The 20,626-nt window shown below is 42.3% G+C and overlaps 1 protein-coding gene across 1 annotated transcript in view; it reads left to right on the forward strand.

Annotated features, from left to right (window-relative positions):
- Positions 1-20,626, forward strand: part of SPIRE2 (spire type actin nucleation factor 2) — a 230,843-nt gene that overhangs the window by 120,705 nt on the left and 89,512 nt on the right. The window contains exon 3 of the mRNA XM_078670918.1: positions 19,593-19,949. Within this exon, the coding sequence (XP_078527044.1) occupies positions 19,593-19,949 (357 nt within the window). The remainder of the gene's footprint in view (positions 1-19,592; positions 19,950-20,626) is intronic.

Here is a 20,626-nt window from a genome sequence, read left to right on the forward strand (position 1 = left end):
TAGAAAACCTACAGCAGGTAACTCAACATTACATGCTTCTAGTGCCCACCCCAGACACCTAATTGACAGTATTCCCTACGGTGAGCTTCTTAGAATAAAACGCATATGTAGTGATGAGAAACAACAAACTATATGTATGCAAGAAGCTGTGGAAAGATTCCGTAGGAGAGGTTACACGGCAAAAACTCTACAAAGGGCTTTGGACAAAGCCAACAGTAGATCTAGGGTATCACTATTACCTAATGTAGAAGAAAATGCCTTGCAAGAAAATGAAAATACCTCTAAGATACCCAGGCTGATACTAACCTACAATAACCAGCACCGTCAAATTCGCTCAATAATTAATCAAAATTGGGCGATAGTGCAGACAGATGCAGTCATAACATCGGAATTGCCTCAAAAACCCACAATAACCTTTCGGAGAGGCATTTCGATGAGAAATAAAATAGCCAAAAGCATCCCAGACCTGGGTACCAAGAAGAAGAGCAGTCTTTGGTTACCAGAAAAACAGGGTTTCTTTAAATGCTCATCCTGCCGGGCATGTAAATTTGGAATAACCACCAAAAAGTACACCACACCTTTCAGCCCGAGGGAGTTCAAAATTCAGGGATGCTATGACTGCAAGACGGAATATGCAGTTTATATTCTGACGTGTACCTGCGGGCTCAGATATGTGGGTAGCACCAAGCAGCAGGTACACGTCAGAATTTTGCAACATCTCCGTGCTATCGTGAACAACGACAGTACATATCCTGTTGCAAGACACTTTAAGGCAGTCCACCAAAACAACTTGGCAGATTTAAAATATTTTGTCATCGGAGCAGTGAATGAGAATCCGTGTGGTGGTAACAGAGAAAAAAGCCTTAGACAGCTGGAATCCAAATTTATTGTAGAACTAGATAGTAGACAGCCCAATGGTTTGAATAATACAGAGGATTTACACCATTTCCTCTAAGACAACATCTATCTATATATATATTTTTTGAGGTTAGGACATGACCGTTTAAGTTTTTCTCAGACCCTTAGGTTTCTGAAAACTAGTCTGAAAACCATACTGCGGCCCTAGTTACGTTTCCACACTCTTTTCTAAAAAATACTTTTTCAATTTTGGTTTTAGTCTTTCACGTTATAAGTATAATTACTTTTATCTTATAAATTTTAAAAAAATCTCACAAAACTTGTAAATATTAAGTTTTCCTTTTTCCCTTTTAAAAAGGAAACAACACTATTATGGAATGGGAAAATATCACTGTAATTTTTGCACTTTTACCGAAAAAATACTATTATGCTGCTATAAAACATTATATGCACTTTATTTGTAAGTTTGCACATGAGCTCTATTTTGCACAACTCTCCATGTTGCCTAGATCAACATGGATGAAGTTAGGTCCTTACTATCTAGGAATTCATTCCGGTATTTGTGTATAACCATAAAATTGAGGTATCAATATTTTATAATATATTTCTATTTTTATATTGTATATAGAATGCATATTTATTTTTATATATATAGATATATTTTTTCAAATTATATGAGGGAAATTATTTGTATATATATATTTTTATATGCTGTAGATACACTCAGGAAAAATTATGGAGCTATACGAATAAGTGACCTTGACTGCAAATTAGGATATGTTCTGTGTCAAGATATCAAATATATCGGTGCGTCATGTTTTATTTACTATTTTTTATGACTGAGCATTTATGCTGTTAGGTTGTTGTGACATGAAATACAACTATATTGGGTAAATTGGTTTTAGAGCAAAGAAACTACAAAACCCAGCATACATTGGTATATAGTATTTTTTCTATGTTTAACACTGAGATGAGGTGAAAGCATCACGCCAAAAATGTATAAAAATAAAAAGCGGACCATTTGTTTGTTACATTGAGAAAGAATACGGAGGTATTCGAAACGCGTCTGGCTATAATTGGATAATAAAGACCTGCTGATCCACAAAAATTGGAGTCTGTAATCCGTTCCTTTGGTTTTGTCCCGGCTGGGCTCTGCAGAAGGGAAACGGAGATATTTATATATATATATATATATATATATATATATATATATATATATATATATATACTCGGCACCTATGCACATGATCAGAAACCCATGAAATAGATCAGACTCCCAAGCATGCAGTGAGACACCCACATATTACAGAAGATCCTCCTATACCCAAACTCAACATGTAAACTCCCTCGGACCGTTAGGTACACTTTCATTGTCTCATGAACAAGATTATACATACAGATACTTACTCAGAGAGACTGTTACACACTAAAGACACTCAGATATCAACAAACTGACTCTCAAAACAACACACACAAAACTTCGATCTCAGCGTTGTCAAGAGGTGGGAAAGGGGAAAATGTTGCAGGACATCGATGGTGTCCCAGTCGGTTTGCTCATGTGTTGGAGACCACTATCAGTCTATGATGAGCTCCTGAACTTGGTGATCTACTGACTGAGAAACACAACTGACGGATGGGCAACCTGAATGAGACCTCATTTATTCGGATGTATGACGTTACAACGCAGGCTATTACAACGCCTGCCTTTACAACGCGGTTTTTACATCGCATACCATTACAACGCATAGCGCTTTTGGGTGCTGAATAGTGAATAGTTTAATTTACTATTCCAACTCCAGTCCCCGTGGACACTAGGGAAGGTTATTGGATAGTAAATTAACCTATTCCCTAACCTAGAGCGTCCCCCAGCGCAATGCGTTGTAATGGTTTGCGTTGTAATGACCGCGTTGTAATGGTAGTGCGTTGTAAAAGTTTCGTTGTAAGTGATGTTTCCCCATTTATTCAGACAGCCCCTGCTTTCATAGATCACTCTCTCCGCCAGCATGCACCAATCCATGTCTTGCTTCAGACCTTCCTGTTGTGGTGCTAGCTCTGCCACCCACAGTCGCACCACATTGAGTTTGCCTAACATCAATCCCAGTGTCATCCAGATCTGGTCCATACGGGTATGGTCAGTCACGTCACAGACATTTAAGAGGCACCACTTCATGAAGGCCTCCAAGTTGCTATCTCAATATTGTTCAGACAAGCAACCGCTGACTCCCAATAGTGCAGAATTAACAGGCAGTTCCATATCATGTGGAAATAAATCCCTACTTGGCCACATTTCCTAAGACACAGTGCGGTCCATGCCGTGCCCATCTTTAGCATAGTAGTGCATGCATAGTAGCATCTGTGTAGAATTTTTAGTTGCACTAGGCAGCACCTAGACCTCATAGCCACCTGGGGCAATGTTAAGGCATCAGGTCATTTATCATCCTCCATGCGCTCAAGATCTCACTCCCAATGCTCTCATAGATGAGTCAGGGAATCAGAGGAGTTATTGATCAGGTGCACTATAAGTAAGGGAGATTGTCTTTTCGGGCATGTGTTGATCTAGTAATCTATCCTCAAGCGGTGATGATTTGGGGGGCTCCTCGCACTTTGGCAGTGCCTTCTGCAAGGTCTGACGTATTTGCAGTTATCAGTAGGTTTCAGTGTGCGCTAGTTTGTACTTGCTTTCCAGGTCTGCAAACAAGACCACCCCTCCTCATACCCAAAGGTCTACTACTAGCTAATAAGGTCCCGCTTGTTAAAACCCTTCTGTGTAGCTAGGGTGACCAAAAGAAATGTTTTTGAGAATATTAATGAAATGCCTTAATATAAATAACTTGACAAGACTAAATCAAATACAACTGATTCAGGCTACGTTCCCGCTTTTCAATCCCATAATAGCCCAAGGAGGCCATATGGTTATAACCTATAAGGGGTAGGAATCACATAAATTCCATACTTGTAGACATTATATGTTAAGAGTGAACGGTCGGGAGAAACACAAAGTCAGGATATAAAACATAAAGCAGTGATTGTGGTTATTTATACTAATAAGGCTTTATTTCTTCTTAAAGGAACCCTTTTTTGCAATCTTAGCATAACACCATGAGCGATTGCCAGTGGTTAGACACCTTGAAAGTATTCCTCCCATCACCTTTTGTGTGTTGTGTTATATTATACCACTAAGTGCAAAATAAAGAGGCTTGGAGGTTGATGTTGCAGGGCGGGGAACTGAGAAGTTTGTTGTCGTTGGTGGCATGAACGTTGCCTGCTTTATCCCCGTCCATCCCCAAAAGGACTGGGTACTTGTTGTAGCAGCAGTGGGCCTTGGTGTTGCCAGCAATCCAAACCTCTGGAGTAGCCTCGAAAGGGGTGAAATTTTGGAAGGTCTGTCTCTCAGAGGCAGAAAGGCCTAAGGAAAGCACCATCGCCCAGATGTCCTTGAAGCATTCCAATGCTGAATCGTCATTCTCACCAAACAGCGAGATCTGTTGAATGGCCTATCCATTAAAAAAGTGTGAATGTCACTAGAGAAGCACATGGATCTCATCCAGACAAGGCGTCAAAGCATTCGGTAGTGTATGATGTATTTGGCAACGTCCTGACCATCCTGGACAAATCAGATTGGCCTGACATTCCTTGGGGACTGCAAGCAAGATCTAGCCAACCATGACCCATAAGGGATAGGTATATCTGTACAAGAAACAGCTGGCATTGACTGACCAGAGGACTAGACTAGCTTAAGAAACATCTATTTCCGAAATGTTTCTATTTATTTTGACTCTTGGTCGGGGGGGGGGGGGGGAGTCGTAGTGAATGAATTAGGTTTCAACCTCCTGGTGGAAGCCTGGAACACCAGACTTTCTAGTGTAGAGGGCTGATTCAAGAAGTCAAGGTCACCTGGCACTGGCCTGTCGCGCCTGTCAATCTGTGTGTTCACCTCTTAGACTAGAAGTCTCTTATGGTGCCAGCCAGGGCTTCATTTAATGGAAGCAAAGGCTCAAAAAGTATGGTAATACATTATGTCTCACTTCCATACTTGGAAATGTAATACCTCTGTTGCCCATCTCATCACCACAACAAAGGAGGCACTCTGTTCTTTTGAAGGCATGGGGGAGAACCCACTGTCAGGGGAAGTGTCCAACCCATAAGCCTCCTGCAAGTCCATGTAAAAAATGTCATTGTCATATTGTGGGGGAAAAGAATTCCCATCATCTCTATTGTTCTCTCAAAAGACTGGTTATCTCTGACCAAAGTAGGAACCGAAAGGTTGCTGGAGAGCTGGGGTACATTTCAGAGATAGAGACATGGCTCTGTCTAAGACAGGCAGGGTGCGTTGATACAGCTTCTGGATGTCACTGGGTCAAGGCCAAGACAAATATGGCTCGGAATTGCATAGAAATATTGGGACAAGGTCTTCCTCCAGCACCGGAGGCGTTGGGCAGAGGTCGACATCAAAGGGACCGGTGCAGATTTTGATGCCAGATTGCATATCGGCTTTGATGTCCGAGCAGAACCCACAACAGCTTCATGACGCACGGATGGCACCAAGGGCTGACTCTTCAGTGGTAACCAGAGTGGAGATCTTTTCAGATCTTGGGGCCCAAAGGCTCACTAGAGGGCGCAGGAAGAGTGCCAAAGATTTGCAAAATTGCCTCTTTAACGGCCTTGATCTGTTGCAATGTTGTCAACGGCCCGGAAACTTGGGGTGCATTGGGATCAGTGGCGGAATGGCTCCTTTGTGGGGGACATGGAGTGAGACACAGGCGCCCCGACATCCTTGCGACTTCTCAGGCTACGAGTGGCGGGACTGGGACGAATCTTGCTTTGCCATTTGTGCTTCCACTTCAACTTACCTGAAAACTTGTACCGCAGAGACGACCTGTTGCTAGAACGGCCCAAGAGCGGAACGAGTCCGCACCCTCAACTTTAAGCAGGAGTGGGATTTCCGTTAGTTCTTTGAGTGTTCGGTGATGTACTGTTTCATTTTGCGTTCACCAGATCACCTTAAGATTCATAAGGGCACACTCCTTCCAGGACTTAGAGTCGTGCCAAACCCAAACACCAAAGGCACACTTTGTTAGGATTTGTCACAGACGTTTGTTTGTAACAGTCCCTGGAGTTTTAGGAGGAGACCCTTGCACACTGGAAAAAAGTTGCATTTTGAGGAAAGAGTTGGGAGAGCCATGTATCTGCGACAGCGCGTAAAGAAAGGAACTGACTATGAAGCACAGGGGCGGTGCTTATATGCAGCTCCATCATCACTTCTGGGGCTGAGCGAAGTCAATCAGAGCTGCACAGCGCCACCTACCGGCACGTGGGACCAAAGCTCCTGAAATCTTCTGAATCCAGTCTGGCTCCTGAGGATATTCTAAAAGTGAGGAATCTGCGGTTAGAAGTATCCATCAGAAGCTCCCACTCAGCAATGCTTACCTGGCATTCCCGGTTGCACACCAGACCATTCCATCTGTTCCATTCTCTGCTAATTAATTTTTTGAAGCCTCTCCTATATTACTTCTGAGTCCAGGATCACACGAAGCCACCTAGTTGATCTTCAATTTTCTTGGTGATTGTTGGGAATTCACTTACCTGATCGCTGTGTCTGTTCACCGTCTCTCCCACGTTGTGTCTCCTCCGCTCGTCTTCCAGGCTCCCCCGAGCCAATCACAATGCTGGAATGCAGAGTTGTGATTGGTAAGCATCCAGGCTCTCCTGAGCCAATCACAACACCGCAATGCAGTGTTGTGATTGGTCTGAGTGCTGCGGTTCGACGCTCAGACAGTGAATGGGAGCCTGGGCATGTTCCCCACCCAGGCTGTAAGGCAACCTGGGTGGGGAACATGTAAAGTGTGCATGACCTTTTGGCCGGCCTGCGAAGGTTGGCCAAAGCATCATGCGCTTTTTTTCCTGCAGCAACCACTCCTCCTCCCCGGCATCAGGGGAGCCAAGCCCTACCCCACCCTAACCTGACGATACTAAAAATAAAATGACAATAACTTCAGTTATAATCATTTTCTTTTTTCTTTTACACTGCTCATGAGCAGTGAGGCGACGCACCTCCGCCTTAGCAGAGGAGCCACCACTATATTCACCCAGTACTACAGTGGGCTAATCCAAATGTTGCAGGCATTTCAAGTATGCAAATGGCCGTAGAGGTTTGACGCAAGCAAGTTAGTGACTTGTAGGGAGCTGACCCAAAGCCCGCTTGGTGTGAATTGTTCAAAGTAGGTGTTTATCTGATCCTAATATGTGGCTGTTTCCATTGAGCTAATTTTTCTAGAGTGTAAAATACTGACTTAACCACATCTAGGTGATATTGTCTGACACCCCAAAGGTAAAGAATGGTTTAACATATCAGGTCATTCCATTTCCTAAATTCCATTAGTTTCATGTGGTGCCCCATGTGATCCTGCAAACAAAGGGGCATCCAAGGTAGGTCCAAGTTGGGCCAGGAGGGCTAATGCATGCCGGATTTTCAGGATAGTCACATACAATACATTTACATACAATGAATCTAAATAAAACTAATTTGTACAAACAATGATTAGGTTTATAATCGGCAAGGATCTGAGCCACCTAGCAGTACAGTGCACATGCCTTTGCTAACGTAATATTGTTATTTAAAATATATTTAAAGTATATTTTGCACTATTGCAAAACCTCTTTACCCACCTTAACTCTAATCTCAGAACCCACTTTCCCTAAGCACATTGGTTCCATGATAGGTTACAGGGCATTAGAAAACAGGTTGGGCTTAAATGGTAAAAAACTGAGCTAAAGCTCTGAAAACAAAAACTGTCTTCTAGATTAATGAAATTCCAAACAGAGGTGCATAGGTGAAATATTACAGTATTTTGTGTCAAACTGTTTATTCCGTAGGTGATATTACATCCAAGTTAACTGACCAGAGCCAGAGGAGGCACCCTCCATTTTGCGATCCCAACCTCCCTCAAAAAAAGCCCAGGCATCAGCTTATATTGCTATTGCCAAAGAATTTGAGGATAGTTTGGAATTTCAATGGTTTCAAGCCCAAACCATTTTCCTCTATATTCCGCTGTACCATTGTAATTCTGTAAACTTGTGGTCAGTGTGCAAAATATATTACTGAATACTCATTTATAATTCATGCTGGGCATACTCTGATAAGACTTTAGCTTTACAAACAACTTATTAGTTTTATTTGTGAACATTGATTACTGAATAAATTAAATCTTGTAACCGCACAAAATAGTATAACCTTGCTTGTCAGGGATCATTTCCTGAACCAGCTCTCCCACTTTGGGGAGCAACCTGTCAGCATATTTAGTAACTTATTTTTGGTAGTGGTAGGGTCAGAGTTCTTCACATTGTACATTTTAGTTCCAATTTCTTGAATAATCTGCAGTAGACTTAACTGTGGTCAGGTGATTTGATTTTTAGACTCTTTCCCCTTTCCAGGGTAATCAAGAACAAACACATACATTTGTACTCCAAAGAGTATTTGTATGGAGTGTGACCATCTAATACTCCTCTAGGTAAATTATTTAGTGCTCTTAATTCTCATACAGGCTATTTAGACATGTCAATCCTGTGTCCAGTACTCTAGTAGTCAAGGCTTGTTTAAGTGTTCACTAACTCTACAGCGCCATTCAATTACGGGTGAAACAGGTGCGAATATACCAGTTGTACTCCCACAGCAGACACAGCATCTATAATGCCTGAGCAGTGAATGCAGGATCATTGTCTGAATGAAAGGTAAGAACTGCTTCCATTGCTACCAGGCACTGCAAGTCTTTTATGACCACTCCAGTACGGGCAGTCTTTTGTGGGCAAACTCAAAGGAATTTAGAGCAGGAATCAACCTCAACCTCTATTTACTTAAATATATCGGTAATGGACTGATATGGTTCAGGAAAACTACTCTGAACAGTTTGTCAAAAGTAGTAGTTGTAGTAGGTGCAGGTCTTATAACAGTTAAATTCTTTATTTGTTGACAAACGTTACATTGCTGTGTATTTTTTTGGATAATCTTTGGTAAGTGTGGCCACCTGTAATATTGTTGTAGCACTGATTCCTACATGAGCAGACGCTATCCCCTCATGAGCTGCCTTGACTATTTCTAATCTACCTTATTCAATTGGAATATGCATATTCCCAATCCCAGGAATGAAAACCATAGGAAAATTGTCTTTTGTAAGAGTATAATACTATCTGGAGGGGGAACCATCAGGACGTTTTTTGTTTTCTGTATTGCCACTAAAATGTCTGCTTTGATCTTCATTTGAGATGAAGTTACACCAGCTACCTTTAGGGTTTTCACCTCTGTTGTAGCCAAGTCTACTGCAAAGTTATCTTTAGCATAAATTCATTCACTTTTACTGACCATGGTGGGCAAAGCATGGCGCAAAGATGCTTGTCTTGTAGAACAGTTTCCTTTCTCCAAAACTGTTTACTGTTTATCGATTTACCATTTGAATATCTGAATCCAATTAAATGCCAATACAGTAAATCTACATTGTAGCCCTGTACACAGAATGCAGAATCAGGCACAATGAGTGCAGGCACTGATGGTTCTGCCTTCTGAAGGGCAAGTAGTAGGGCATGTATTTCTGCTAGATGTGCAGTGTTGTCACCTAGATCTTTAGTCTGTGTGTTTGTGCTTAGCGCCTTGAAGTTGCTATCTTAAAAAACTCACTTCATTGGAGCACAAATACTCGGCTGCTGTGCTGCAGTGGATTTGTGGTTAGTGACAACCGAAGGCTGAGCAGAGCCATCCACGCAGAGCAGCTCTTATTCTCATACGTAGTTTGGAGTTTTTAGAATATTTTGAATGTACTGTAAACATTTCTGAGTCCAACATATTGGATCATATTTAAATTTCACATCATTGGCATTTAACAATATGACCCACTGCACCCGACAAAAGAATAGAAGATGCACATTGGGGATACTAAAGTTTTTTGCCGGTGTCATTGTAGGTATTGGGAAAACTATAATGATTGTTTTCCTTATGCAAGAAGATGTTCCTCCAGTAAGGGCGGGTTTGATATTCCTGATTTTGAAGCATATTATATTAGTGCGCAGGCTCGCTATGCATATCACTGGATGGCACCTTCACCGTTTATGCCTCAGTTAGCAGCGGAGGACTGGTTGGCGCGCCCATTACCCTTAAACGGCATAATTCATGGACTTGTGAGTATACTGGAGACGCCGCCTACGACAATAATGTGCACGGTTGACGCCTGGCGACGTATGGCGAAGATGCTGCAGTTCACACTGTTGTATTCGCCGCGGATGCCCCTCACCTATCACCCGAAAATGGTATTATTACAGGAAACCGGTTTTCGAGCCCTGTGCAGACGCCTAAAAGTGTTCACTTGGGGGGACCTGTTTCTGGGATGGATATTTCGCACTATGGCCCTTTTTTTAAAAGATGTAGTCCCCACACCTCTGGAGGTATTCTATTATGTGCGACTGCGACAGGGTATGATAGATATTTTAACAGATTTCCCTAGGGAGCCTAATACCATGGCACTGCTACACCTTATGCTAAGTTCTGCAGATGGGAGACATTTGGTGTCTGGTATATATAACAGTTTTAGAACACAGCGTCAGGGAATAGAAGGGTCGGCTCGGTTACATTGGAGTGAAGATCTGGGAACAGAAATTACCGACGACCAATGGGTATACTGTTGTGGACTTACAGGGAATATATCTGCTAGCTGCAGATTCAAAGTTATTCATTATAAATTCCTGCAGTGGATATACTACACACCTGCCAGGAAATATAGATTTCAATTGTCTGATAATGATGGGTGCGAAAGATGCAGAAGCCCTGGAGCTGGCTTTATGCATCTTGCGTGGGAATGCCCGACTATATGGGAGTATTGGACACAGGTGCACACAGCCTTAGAGGACATGCTGGGGATTACGTTCGACAAAGATCCACTGATCATGTTGCTGGGATATACTGCTAAAATACCTAAAAGCTGTAGAAAGTTTTTAGACATTACACTGCTTATGGCTAAACGGAGGCTGGCATGTCGATGGGGGCGGGGAAGGGCCCCGAAGTTTAAGGAATGGCTGAAGGATGTTATATACTGTCAAGAACAAAATATGATTTATGCTAAAACTCAACCACTGGCCATGAGGCCTAGAGATGTCTGGGGGCCATTACAGGATTATCTCATACATACGAGTGACAATGACTCTGTGGGGGCGTCCCAGGATACTGCTCAGGAACAGGAGGATGGGGAGGAGCCGGCTAATTCCATCTAGTTCACGTTTGATAACTGGCTTGTCCTTAAGCAAAGTTTCTTAATCCAAGCTGCCTATCTATCGGTCTACATTGTGATGCAATCTCTTATAACCCTTTATTTTTCTGTATGCCATGCCTGTATCTTCTGTCAGAAAATGAAACTGCATTCTATGCATGGGATTAATGACAAATGCTGATTGTATGTATTATATGAAATTCGGATAACTTACAGATGTGTCAATATGTGATGCAACATGTCAAATATGGAAAACCACGTGATGCATGTCATTGGTTATGTTTTAAAAACCTTACAAATAAACATTTAAAAAAAAAAAGATGTTCCTCCGGTTTAGCTATCTGTCATAGAAGTTCTTAACCCACTCAGCATTTTCTGGCAAGTAAGCTCTTCCAAAGTTAAGAAACCCCATTAGGCTAAGCAACTTCCCTAAGGTATTTGCAGATGGTAAAGTAGCACTCTTCTGCAAGACGCCAAGTGCCAATCCTTTACCCTCACTGGATAATTCCTTTCAAAGACAAAACACATAAAGCTATCCAATTTTAGATTAAAAAATAATCATTTTATGAACTCATGATTGGCTAAGAGTGTTACTATCCTGCCCTGCCCTGTTCAGCCAGTCATCATCTGTGAGGTAGATGTTGCTAATATATGATAGCGCCTGAGGATCTTTTTTCAAGATCTCCCAAATCCTTGCTGCAAAGAGTCCAGGGCTATTTTCATAGACCCATGGCAATCTTTTATAAGCGTACTGAAATCATCAAATGAAAGAGCACTTAGATACTGGGATATAGGCCTATGTTTTGATTGACAACAAGGGGTGGTGAGGGACAGAGTCTCTGAATTAAGCAGAATACTCTCACCCAGTCAAGAGATCAGGGCTAGATCCAACACCGTTTTTTAGCTCACTGCACCATCCCAGTTTCAGAACCTGGCTGTATGCAAATTAGTCTGTTCCTGTCCCAGTGCATGATGGGAACAGGGCAAACCAAACTACAAAAGCCAATTCTTACACTGGGAAGGAAACAAGCTTCCGGGGACCGGTTTCTGGCATTACAGCCGTCTTCGGCCCGGCTTGCTTGAATCCTGATGGTGCAATGAGCAAGGGACTCATGTCTGAGTATACCCTTCCACGCTTAGGGTGGACAAAAATATTTACAACAAGGGGTGGTGAGGGACAGAGTCTCTGAATTAAGCAGAATACTCTCACCCAGTCAAGAGATCAGGGCTAGATCCAACACCGTTTTTTAGCTCACTGCACCATCCCAGTTTCAGAACCTGGCTGTATGCAAATTAGTCTGTTCCTGTCCCAGTGCATGATGGGAACAGCGCAAACCAACCTACAAAAGCCAATTCTTACACTGGGAAGGAAACAAGCTTCCGGGGACCGGTTTCTGGCATTGCAGCCGTCTTCGGCCCGGCTTGCTTGAATCCTGATGGTGCAATGAGCAAGGGACTCATGTCTGAGTATACCCTTCCACACTTAGGGTGGACAAAAATATTTACAACAAGGGGTGGTGAGGGACAGAGTCTCTGAATTAAGCAGAATACTCTCACCCAGTCAAGAGATCAGGGCTAGATCCAACACCGTTTTTTAGCTCACTGCACCATCCCAGTTTCAGAACCTGGCTGTATGCAAATTAGTCTGTTCCTGTCCCAGTGCATGATGGGAACAGGGCAAACCAAACTACAAAAGCCAATTCTTACACTGGGAAGGAAACAAGCTTCCGGGGACCGGTTTCTGGCATTGCAGCCGTCTTCGGCCCGGCTTGCTTGAATCCTGATGGTGCAATGAGCAAGGGACTCATGTCTGAGTATACCCTTCCACGCTTAGGGTGGACAAAAATATTTACAACAAGGGGTGGTGAGGGACAGAGTCTCTGAATTAAGCAGAATACCACCCCCTTTGAAGGGTATGCTCAGATGTGAGTCCCTTGCTCACTGCACCATCAGGATTCAAGCAAGCCGGGCCGAAGACGGCTGTAATGCCAGAAACCGGTCCCCGGAAGCTTGTTTCCTTTCCAGTAAAGAATTGGCTTGGTAGTTTGGTCTGCCCTGTTCCCATGATGCACTGGGCCAGAGACAGACTAATTTGCATGTAGCCAGGTTCTGAACTGGGATGGTGCAGTGAGCTAAAAAACGGTGATGGATCAAGCCCTGATCTGTTGACTGGGTAGGAGTGTTCTGATTAACTCAGATACTCTGTCCATCACCACCCCCTTTTTGAATCGTTTTGGCCACCACAAGTGTGGAAGGGTATGCTCAGATGTGAGTCCCTTGCTCACTGCACCATCAGGATTCAAGCAAGCCGGGCCGAAGACGGCTGTAATGCCAGAAACCGCTCCCCGGAAGCTTGTTTCCTTTCCAGTAAAGAATTGGCTTGGTAGTTTGGTCTGCCCTGTTCCCATGATGCACTGGGCCAGGGACAGACTAATTTGCATGTAGCCAGGTTCTGAACTGGGATGGATCAAGCCCTGATCTGTTGACTGGGTAGGAGTGTTCTGATTAACTCAGATACTCTGTCCATCACCACCCCCTTTTTGAAATGTTTTGATTGAAGCATCATTTATACATATCTAACATTCTTTTGCATTTCTTCCTGACTAGACTAGATCTGTTATGAATCCAGAACTATGAGTGTTTTGTACAGCTTGTGTGTACGGAAGTGCATTCAAGTTCCTGTAATCTACAACTATTCTGTGTAAATTACCAATATGTAATACCAGAAAAGAGGAGTGTTCAAGGTGGAATGGGAAGACATTATACCTTGATATTGTAACTGCTCTTTTTATATATCACGCTTAGCTTCTGGTTTAAGGAAGTCACTAAACATGGGCGCACTCCTTAGGGGAATCACATGTAAAACAGATTCTTTGCCCACATTGCTTGGTTTCTATACAACGCTGGAGCCTGTTTTAAGGCCCACCTGCATACATATTTTCCCCTGAGCTCTTTAGATAATAAGGACGAAATGCTTGCATTATTAACTACTTACCTCCAGTGCATGCCTTAGGAAAACCATGGCCAGTCATTCTCTGAAAGGAAGATGTCATATGCATTCAATAAGTGGGATCAGAATATAATTTTAATTTTGTGCAATATATCTCCTTCAAACGGTATTTCTACATCAGAAACCCTGCCTGAAAGGGTTTATGTATCCATCCAGTGTCTTTACCTGTATATATTATTTAATTGGAGTCACCACCTGATGCTCTTTGAGAATCTGGTTTCTATTGCCACTTCTGCTGCGATGTCCAGAAGTGCTACTGCCCAAGTCCTGTTGTTCCAAGGCATACCTTTTCTGAACACTAGCTACTTTCTTTTTCTTAAATTTAGTGTTTAAATCCAAATCTTACAATTCCTTCATTACACTAAATTCAGGTTCATGTGCCAGTTCACTTTCTGTTTGATGTATTCATCCTTTCTGCAGTACTCAGTTCGTCCCCTCCATTCTGGCCTTTTATTGTCCCCAGAGTCTTGCAGAGAACAGGAAGAATGTATATTAGAATACTGATAGTGATCCAGCTTTCCAATTTTATTGTGTTCGCTCAAATTATATCCACCACTACTGGACTTCTGTAAACAATGAGATGCAGTCTTGGTTTTCTGTTTATGTTTTCTTCTTTTTCTTAGCCTCTGATGTACCTTTGTCTATATACCGGAACCCGCAGTCTCTTTTTTTCTTTGAGGTCTGGTTTTGGGGTTAGGGAACCTAAAATACCATGGCCCACAGAGGTGTTAACTTCTGTATAAATTTTAAGAAGCTTCAGTTCATAATCTTGGTCAGGAACTGCTGCCAACCGCTGACTTCTCAAAAGAACTGTAACATCTTGTTGAATACTACTTAGAAACTTCCAAAATCTCCCGTTAATTTAATTGTTAAATCATCAAGAGCCTGTGTAGCTCTATGCTCATTCTGTATCTCTTTTAAAGTCTCCGGTATCACCGCTAATGAGAGTGTGCCATGCAGTGTTGTGTAAATACTCACAAAAGTTGTTCCCCATGTCGTACACTCTTCTAAATGTGGTACCATCCCAAGTGAAACACACATAATTAGCATCCTATGCTTATCTTAGGGTGGGGTAGGAGGATAGTGAAGTAATCCACAGCCGCTGGTGCGATCAAAACACGTGAAAAACAGGAAACACAGTACCTGTTTAGTTACAAGTGAACGCTGTCTGTCTGTAAATCCTGATCGTCGCCAATTCATGAAGTAATACACAAACGCAGGTTCATGAAGAGAATGTAGTTTATTCTCATAAGAGAGCTTGTACATCCACAACCAGTAATTTCATGACCTTAACTCCCACTCCCCGCTAATGGAATACTCAGCATGAAAGAAAGATAACATTCCATACAAGAACCAAGAACAAATGCTTCTGTCGTTATAGATTGTCAAACAAACTTTTAAACTTGCCTATTGAAGGCAACATACTGATTTAGTAACTGCATTACCTCTGGAGCTGGCACATTTACAGAATCAAGATATGGTGTATAGCTGGCGAATACAGGCTATGTAGCCCCTTTATTAATCAAGGGACTCATTCAAACATTCAGAACTACATGAAAATAGTTGCCCACCAAACCATGGTTGATGTTCTTGGTTTCCTAACAGGACTTCTAAGTCGCAATGGGGTTCATAATTAGCAGGTATTGCAGCAACTCTGTATGTATGAAGTTTCCCATATTGGATCTACAGCATCAAACTCCATCCACCAATATTTCAAAGGGGTATTCAGCATGTGGATTTACTACAAAAGATACCCCACCCTCTGTGCTGGGAAAAACTCTAGGTAAGAGATTCGGGGTATTTGGTACTCTTAAATGTACTCCTATCTAAACAGGTTGCTGCATTATTATAAAACAGATTCAAAACAGAAATTGAAACGTGGAATTACCCTTTAATAAGTCAAGCACCTGACAAATGCTCAGCAAAGAGTGAATATCTCTCTGTTATATCTTGCTTATGTATTTATGCATCTCCCCTGTAACCTTGGTTGCTAGATGCTCAGCCAGTGTAAGTGTTCTGAGTGGAATGTTGCTGTGATGGAGATGATCGGGAGTTTGAGTGCCTGTGTGGTGAGTGGTGACAGTTGGAGTATGGGCTGAGCAGCAGGCAGGCACTCCTGATGGGTGTGCTGTACTTGCATATCATCCAGCAACTAAGACTAATAAACAATCTTCAAAGATACTCCTTGGCTACTTGTCATACATCACAGCACTATCTGAACTGAAGCAGGAGACCAATATTTGGTTATAATTGTGTGTGTGTTATCCAAGATTACTCAAAAGATCTGGTTCTGCTTTGAGGGCCAAAGATGCATTTTCAGGACTTTTCTCCAGAACATGGCCAGATAGAGGGTTCTCTAAGTCCTTGGAAACTAAAGACTTGGTCAATGTATCAACATGAGCCAGAGAACCCGAAGGGCTGTAATCTCGCTAGCAACCCATTGAGTATTACATGAGTAAGGTGCATATTAGGTTACCATTTGTCCTGTACGACAGGACTAGTTAATGGAACCCAAACCATCTTTCATCATGAATACACACATTCAATAACAACAGGAAGCAAGGAATATATTTCAAGATTTATTACAATTAAAATATCGTAGAGCACACAATATGAATTGTAACTATTATAAAAACAAAACAAAACAGTGACAATTATAGGGGGAACAATAGACAATATTGTAATATTTTTAATGTATTTAGGGCTTATTTACATCAGTTATCTCCAACCCCTTCTTTCCTTAAGCTAAACGTAGAACCAAAAAGGGGCTTACTGGAGTTTCATAGATGGTCCGCACCCTTTTGATCTCTGAACAATAGAAGCAATGCTCATTTAAAAAATAAAAAAGAGATGTCCTTGAACCAGCAGATAAGCAGGTAGGAGGACTCAATGTCCATTCTCTGTAGTTTTCTGCAAAGAAATGGGTTTACAACTACTGAATGAACCTCAGCGTCGGGTCCTTGGATTGAAGTTTCAGTCTATCTGATAATGTTTTGTTCCAGTTTATATACTCTACCTGAACATTGCTGAAAATCTGTAGAATAAACAAATAATATTGGAGCCTCTCCAACCTTTCACCTGCTTATATTCTGTGAAATATGGCTTGTTGTTTAAAATAAAATTACTGAGAAATCAAGATATTGATTTCTATGAGGCCTTATTCATTATTGATAAACAATAACTAGAAATGCAGTTCAAGCCAGACAAAAATAGAATATGAATATAATCGAGCAAGCTGAGTTATCACGTTGCTATGAAACAAATACTTAACGACATTGGCATTTGTCCATTTGCATTTAAAACATGTACAAAAATAAATGAACATGCATAATTCAAAAGGAGATACCTAAAATAGAAAATATATGAAAAATCCCATCAAAAGGCAACTGATGAGCGGCCGTCTGCCTTAAATGTGAAACTGTGCAAAAAATAAGATGAACTGTTGCATTCTGTAGTAGTTGAAGCAGTCTCAGCCTTGTCTTATATAACATTCCACAAAAGTGCATGCAAATCAAAACGACATACATCACAAAACGCAACATATAAAGTGTAATGTTTGCCATATACAAGGTAATGCTATCTCATGTGTGTTTGGATTAGGTTACCTGTTTGTTGGCATGTTAGGCAGAGGAAGCCGGTGGGAGTCCATTCTTTTTCTGGTAGCGATCAGTTTCTCAATGAGTACTGTCCACAGATAGGCCTACTATGTGCTGGCTGACTCAGTGCACGTAGGGCCTATATGCCTGTGACAGTTGCATTTATGTGAAAGAGTCGTAGAGCGCACTGGAGGCAGTGCATCCTCTTGACTGAGTGTTTCAGGACAGAATTGGTTGATCATTGGTCGACCTATCTACTGCTCTTTTCTGCTGCTCTCTTCTTGTCTCACTCTGTGGCTGAAGGACTCTCTTATATTTTTGTGTCAGCCGCTTTCTTTTCTTTTCGTCACTACAGTTCTCCTCTTGGATATATTTTGTTTTTGCCACTCTTTTTGTTTTCAGTTTACTAAATCGGATCTTTCACTGGTCTGCTTTGTGCCTGCAGTCCTAATTTGCCTCTTTTTATCTCTCCAGTTTGTTCTTGTCTCTTTTTATAATATCTGCATTGCTCTTATGGACTCGTTTCTATTTCTCTATTCTTGCAGTTATTTTGTTGTGTCTTTTGTGATCTCCAATCCCTTCTTTTCGGGTACCATTAAGGCCGTCACATGCCTTCACTCTCGGATGTTACATGAGGGCCTGCGCCCGTTGGACGCCCTAAAATTAAAATGGGAAACAAGTATAGGCCGCGTCATACCCGATGCGGCATGGGGCCACATTCTTAAGAGAGCTTGGAAGGGAAGTCGTAATGCACGTTTTCAGCAGGTACAGTTCTTCATACTACACCGAGCCTACCTGACCCCGGGGAAGATTAGGAGATATTTCCAGGTCCAAGACGCAGTATGCCCTAGATGTTTGGAGCACGATGTGGAACTGGAGCATATGCTATGGGACTGTCCGAATATGGGTCAATATTGGGCGGATGTGGGAGACCTCCTGAATGCCATAACAGACAGACAATTAGAATATGATATGGCAACTTGTTTGTTGCACTGGTTCCCGCACACACCTAAGACCAAAATAACTAGCAAGTTTATTGATCTGGGGCTATTGTTGGCTAAGCGAGAAATAACTTGGCACTGGAAATCGAGCGAAGGTCGTCAAGCAAGCGCTGGCGCGCAGAGTTGTGTAAATGGGCCAGTAGTGAGAGTGTCATTCGATTTCACCAAGCTAAGCGAGTACCTAATGAAAAGACTCTGGAGATGGCGAGAGCTTGGGAGGCACTGGTTCAGGCTTTGAGGGATTTACAAACGGAAGAAGGGTACTCATAAGTGTTATTCGTGCATGTGATCATTGCTCAGTAACTACCATTGTAAATACCGGTCTAAATAGCTGATATTGTGTTGTACTAGGTGAATCTGTAATGAGCCCACACCAACGAGAAAGGGGGGGGGCTTAAGGGGTGAGTTGGGAGTAAAACATGGAGACATATTTGATGAACATGGATTATGTGATAACCGCTTCAGATTGTATGATGAAAAATTAATAAAATGTGTTTTTAAAAAAAAATACAATCCCTTCTTTTCGCTAATTGTTCAGCTTTTCAGGTCTTTTCTTGACTTCTTCTGGATTTTCTAGTCACTTCTTGTCTTTCTGTGCTTCTACAGTTTTCTTCTTGTCCCCCGTTTTGTGGCTGCAGATAGATTTGGGGGTTTTCATGTCTTGGATTCTTTTTTCTTGTTTCTTTAGGTCTCGGACATTCTTCTTCAAGTTTCACAACTGTCATTTTATTTTTCTTGTTTTCTTATTGCCAGTTCATTTGCCTCTTCTTTGATTGTTTCTTGTGCTCTGTACGGATCTCTAACAGAACCCTAGTTTATGTAATGTTTTCCATTTGTTGCATTTTAATGTCTCTCTTTCTGGTTTCCTTCTGTTCTGCAGATGGTGCAGTCACTAGGATTCGCAATCTATCGAGCCCTAGACTGGGGTCTGGAAGACAACGAGGAGCGCGAGCTGAGTCCCCAGCTGGAGCAGCTCATTGACCTCATGGCCAACAGTGACACTGAAAGCACTAGCTCTGGCACCATGGACGAAGGCTATGGGGGGCAGGAAGATGAGGAAGAGGCTGATGGATCAGCCAAAGTCCTCCGTCCCTTTCAGCAGGTGATGATGGTGTGTGCATCCCATCTAACAGACCCAAAGGAGGCGAAGTGTCACTACCAGGCTGTGTGCCGGGCCCTCTTCATGGAGACGGTGGAGCTTCAGGCATTTTTGTCCAAGATTCGGGAATCCAAAGAGGTAGGTTCCCAACCTTGCGTTGGATCTCTGGCGGGGCAGGTGATTCTTAGGCACATCCCCCCATTGCAGCACTCACATAGCAATCAAACAAATAGTGCTCAAGTCAAATTCAATATCATCTTTTCCAGGTGAACCTCTGCACCCTTAATCAATGGTCAAAACATGATGAATAGTCTTAACGGGTCTAATGTAGACACAAGGTAGAAGGGCAAAAAGATAGACCATGCACCACCATCTATGCTCCATCCAGCCCTCCACCTTTTATTTTACTGTCAAGTTCTTCTGTATGTCCCATGCACTTTCTACTGACCTGCCCTATTCCCTTCAAGTCAACTTCCCCATCCTTTACTAGCCATACCTTATTTTCTTTTCTATTACTGTCACACATCCCTGTAATGTAATTTACCCACTGTTCAGCCCCCTTACCAACCATCTTACTAAGTCCTTTTCCAGCCTCTGCCCCTTAAGAGTGCCACACTCCTGAACTCTTTACTCTCACTGTGTGCACATTTAGCATTCCCACGTCTCTAGTCTTCAACCCTTCTTTTCGTTAGGATCCTGCCTAACCACTCAATACTGTCCTGCACGGCTGCCTTCGTGCCACATCTCACCCATCTGTACTGTGTCTGTCCCAATCAACTCTATCTCCCCTTTAAGTCACTGCAACTCTGAACCAA

This window comes from Lissotriton helveticus, chromosome 12 (assembly GCF_964261635.1).
Source record: "Lissotriton helveticus chromosome 12, aLisHel1.1, whole genome shotgun sequence".
NCBI lineage: Eukaryota > Metazoa > Chordata > Amphibia > Caudata > Salamandridae > Lissotriton > Lissotriton helveticus.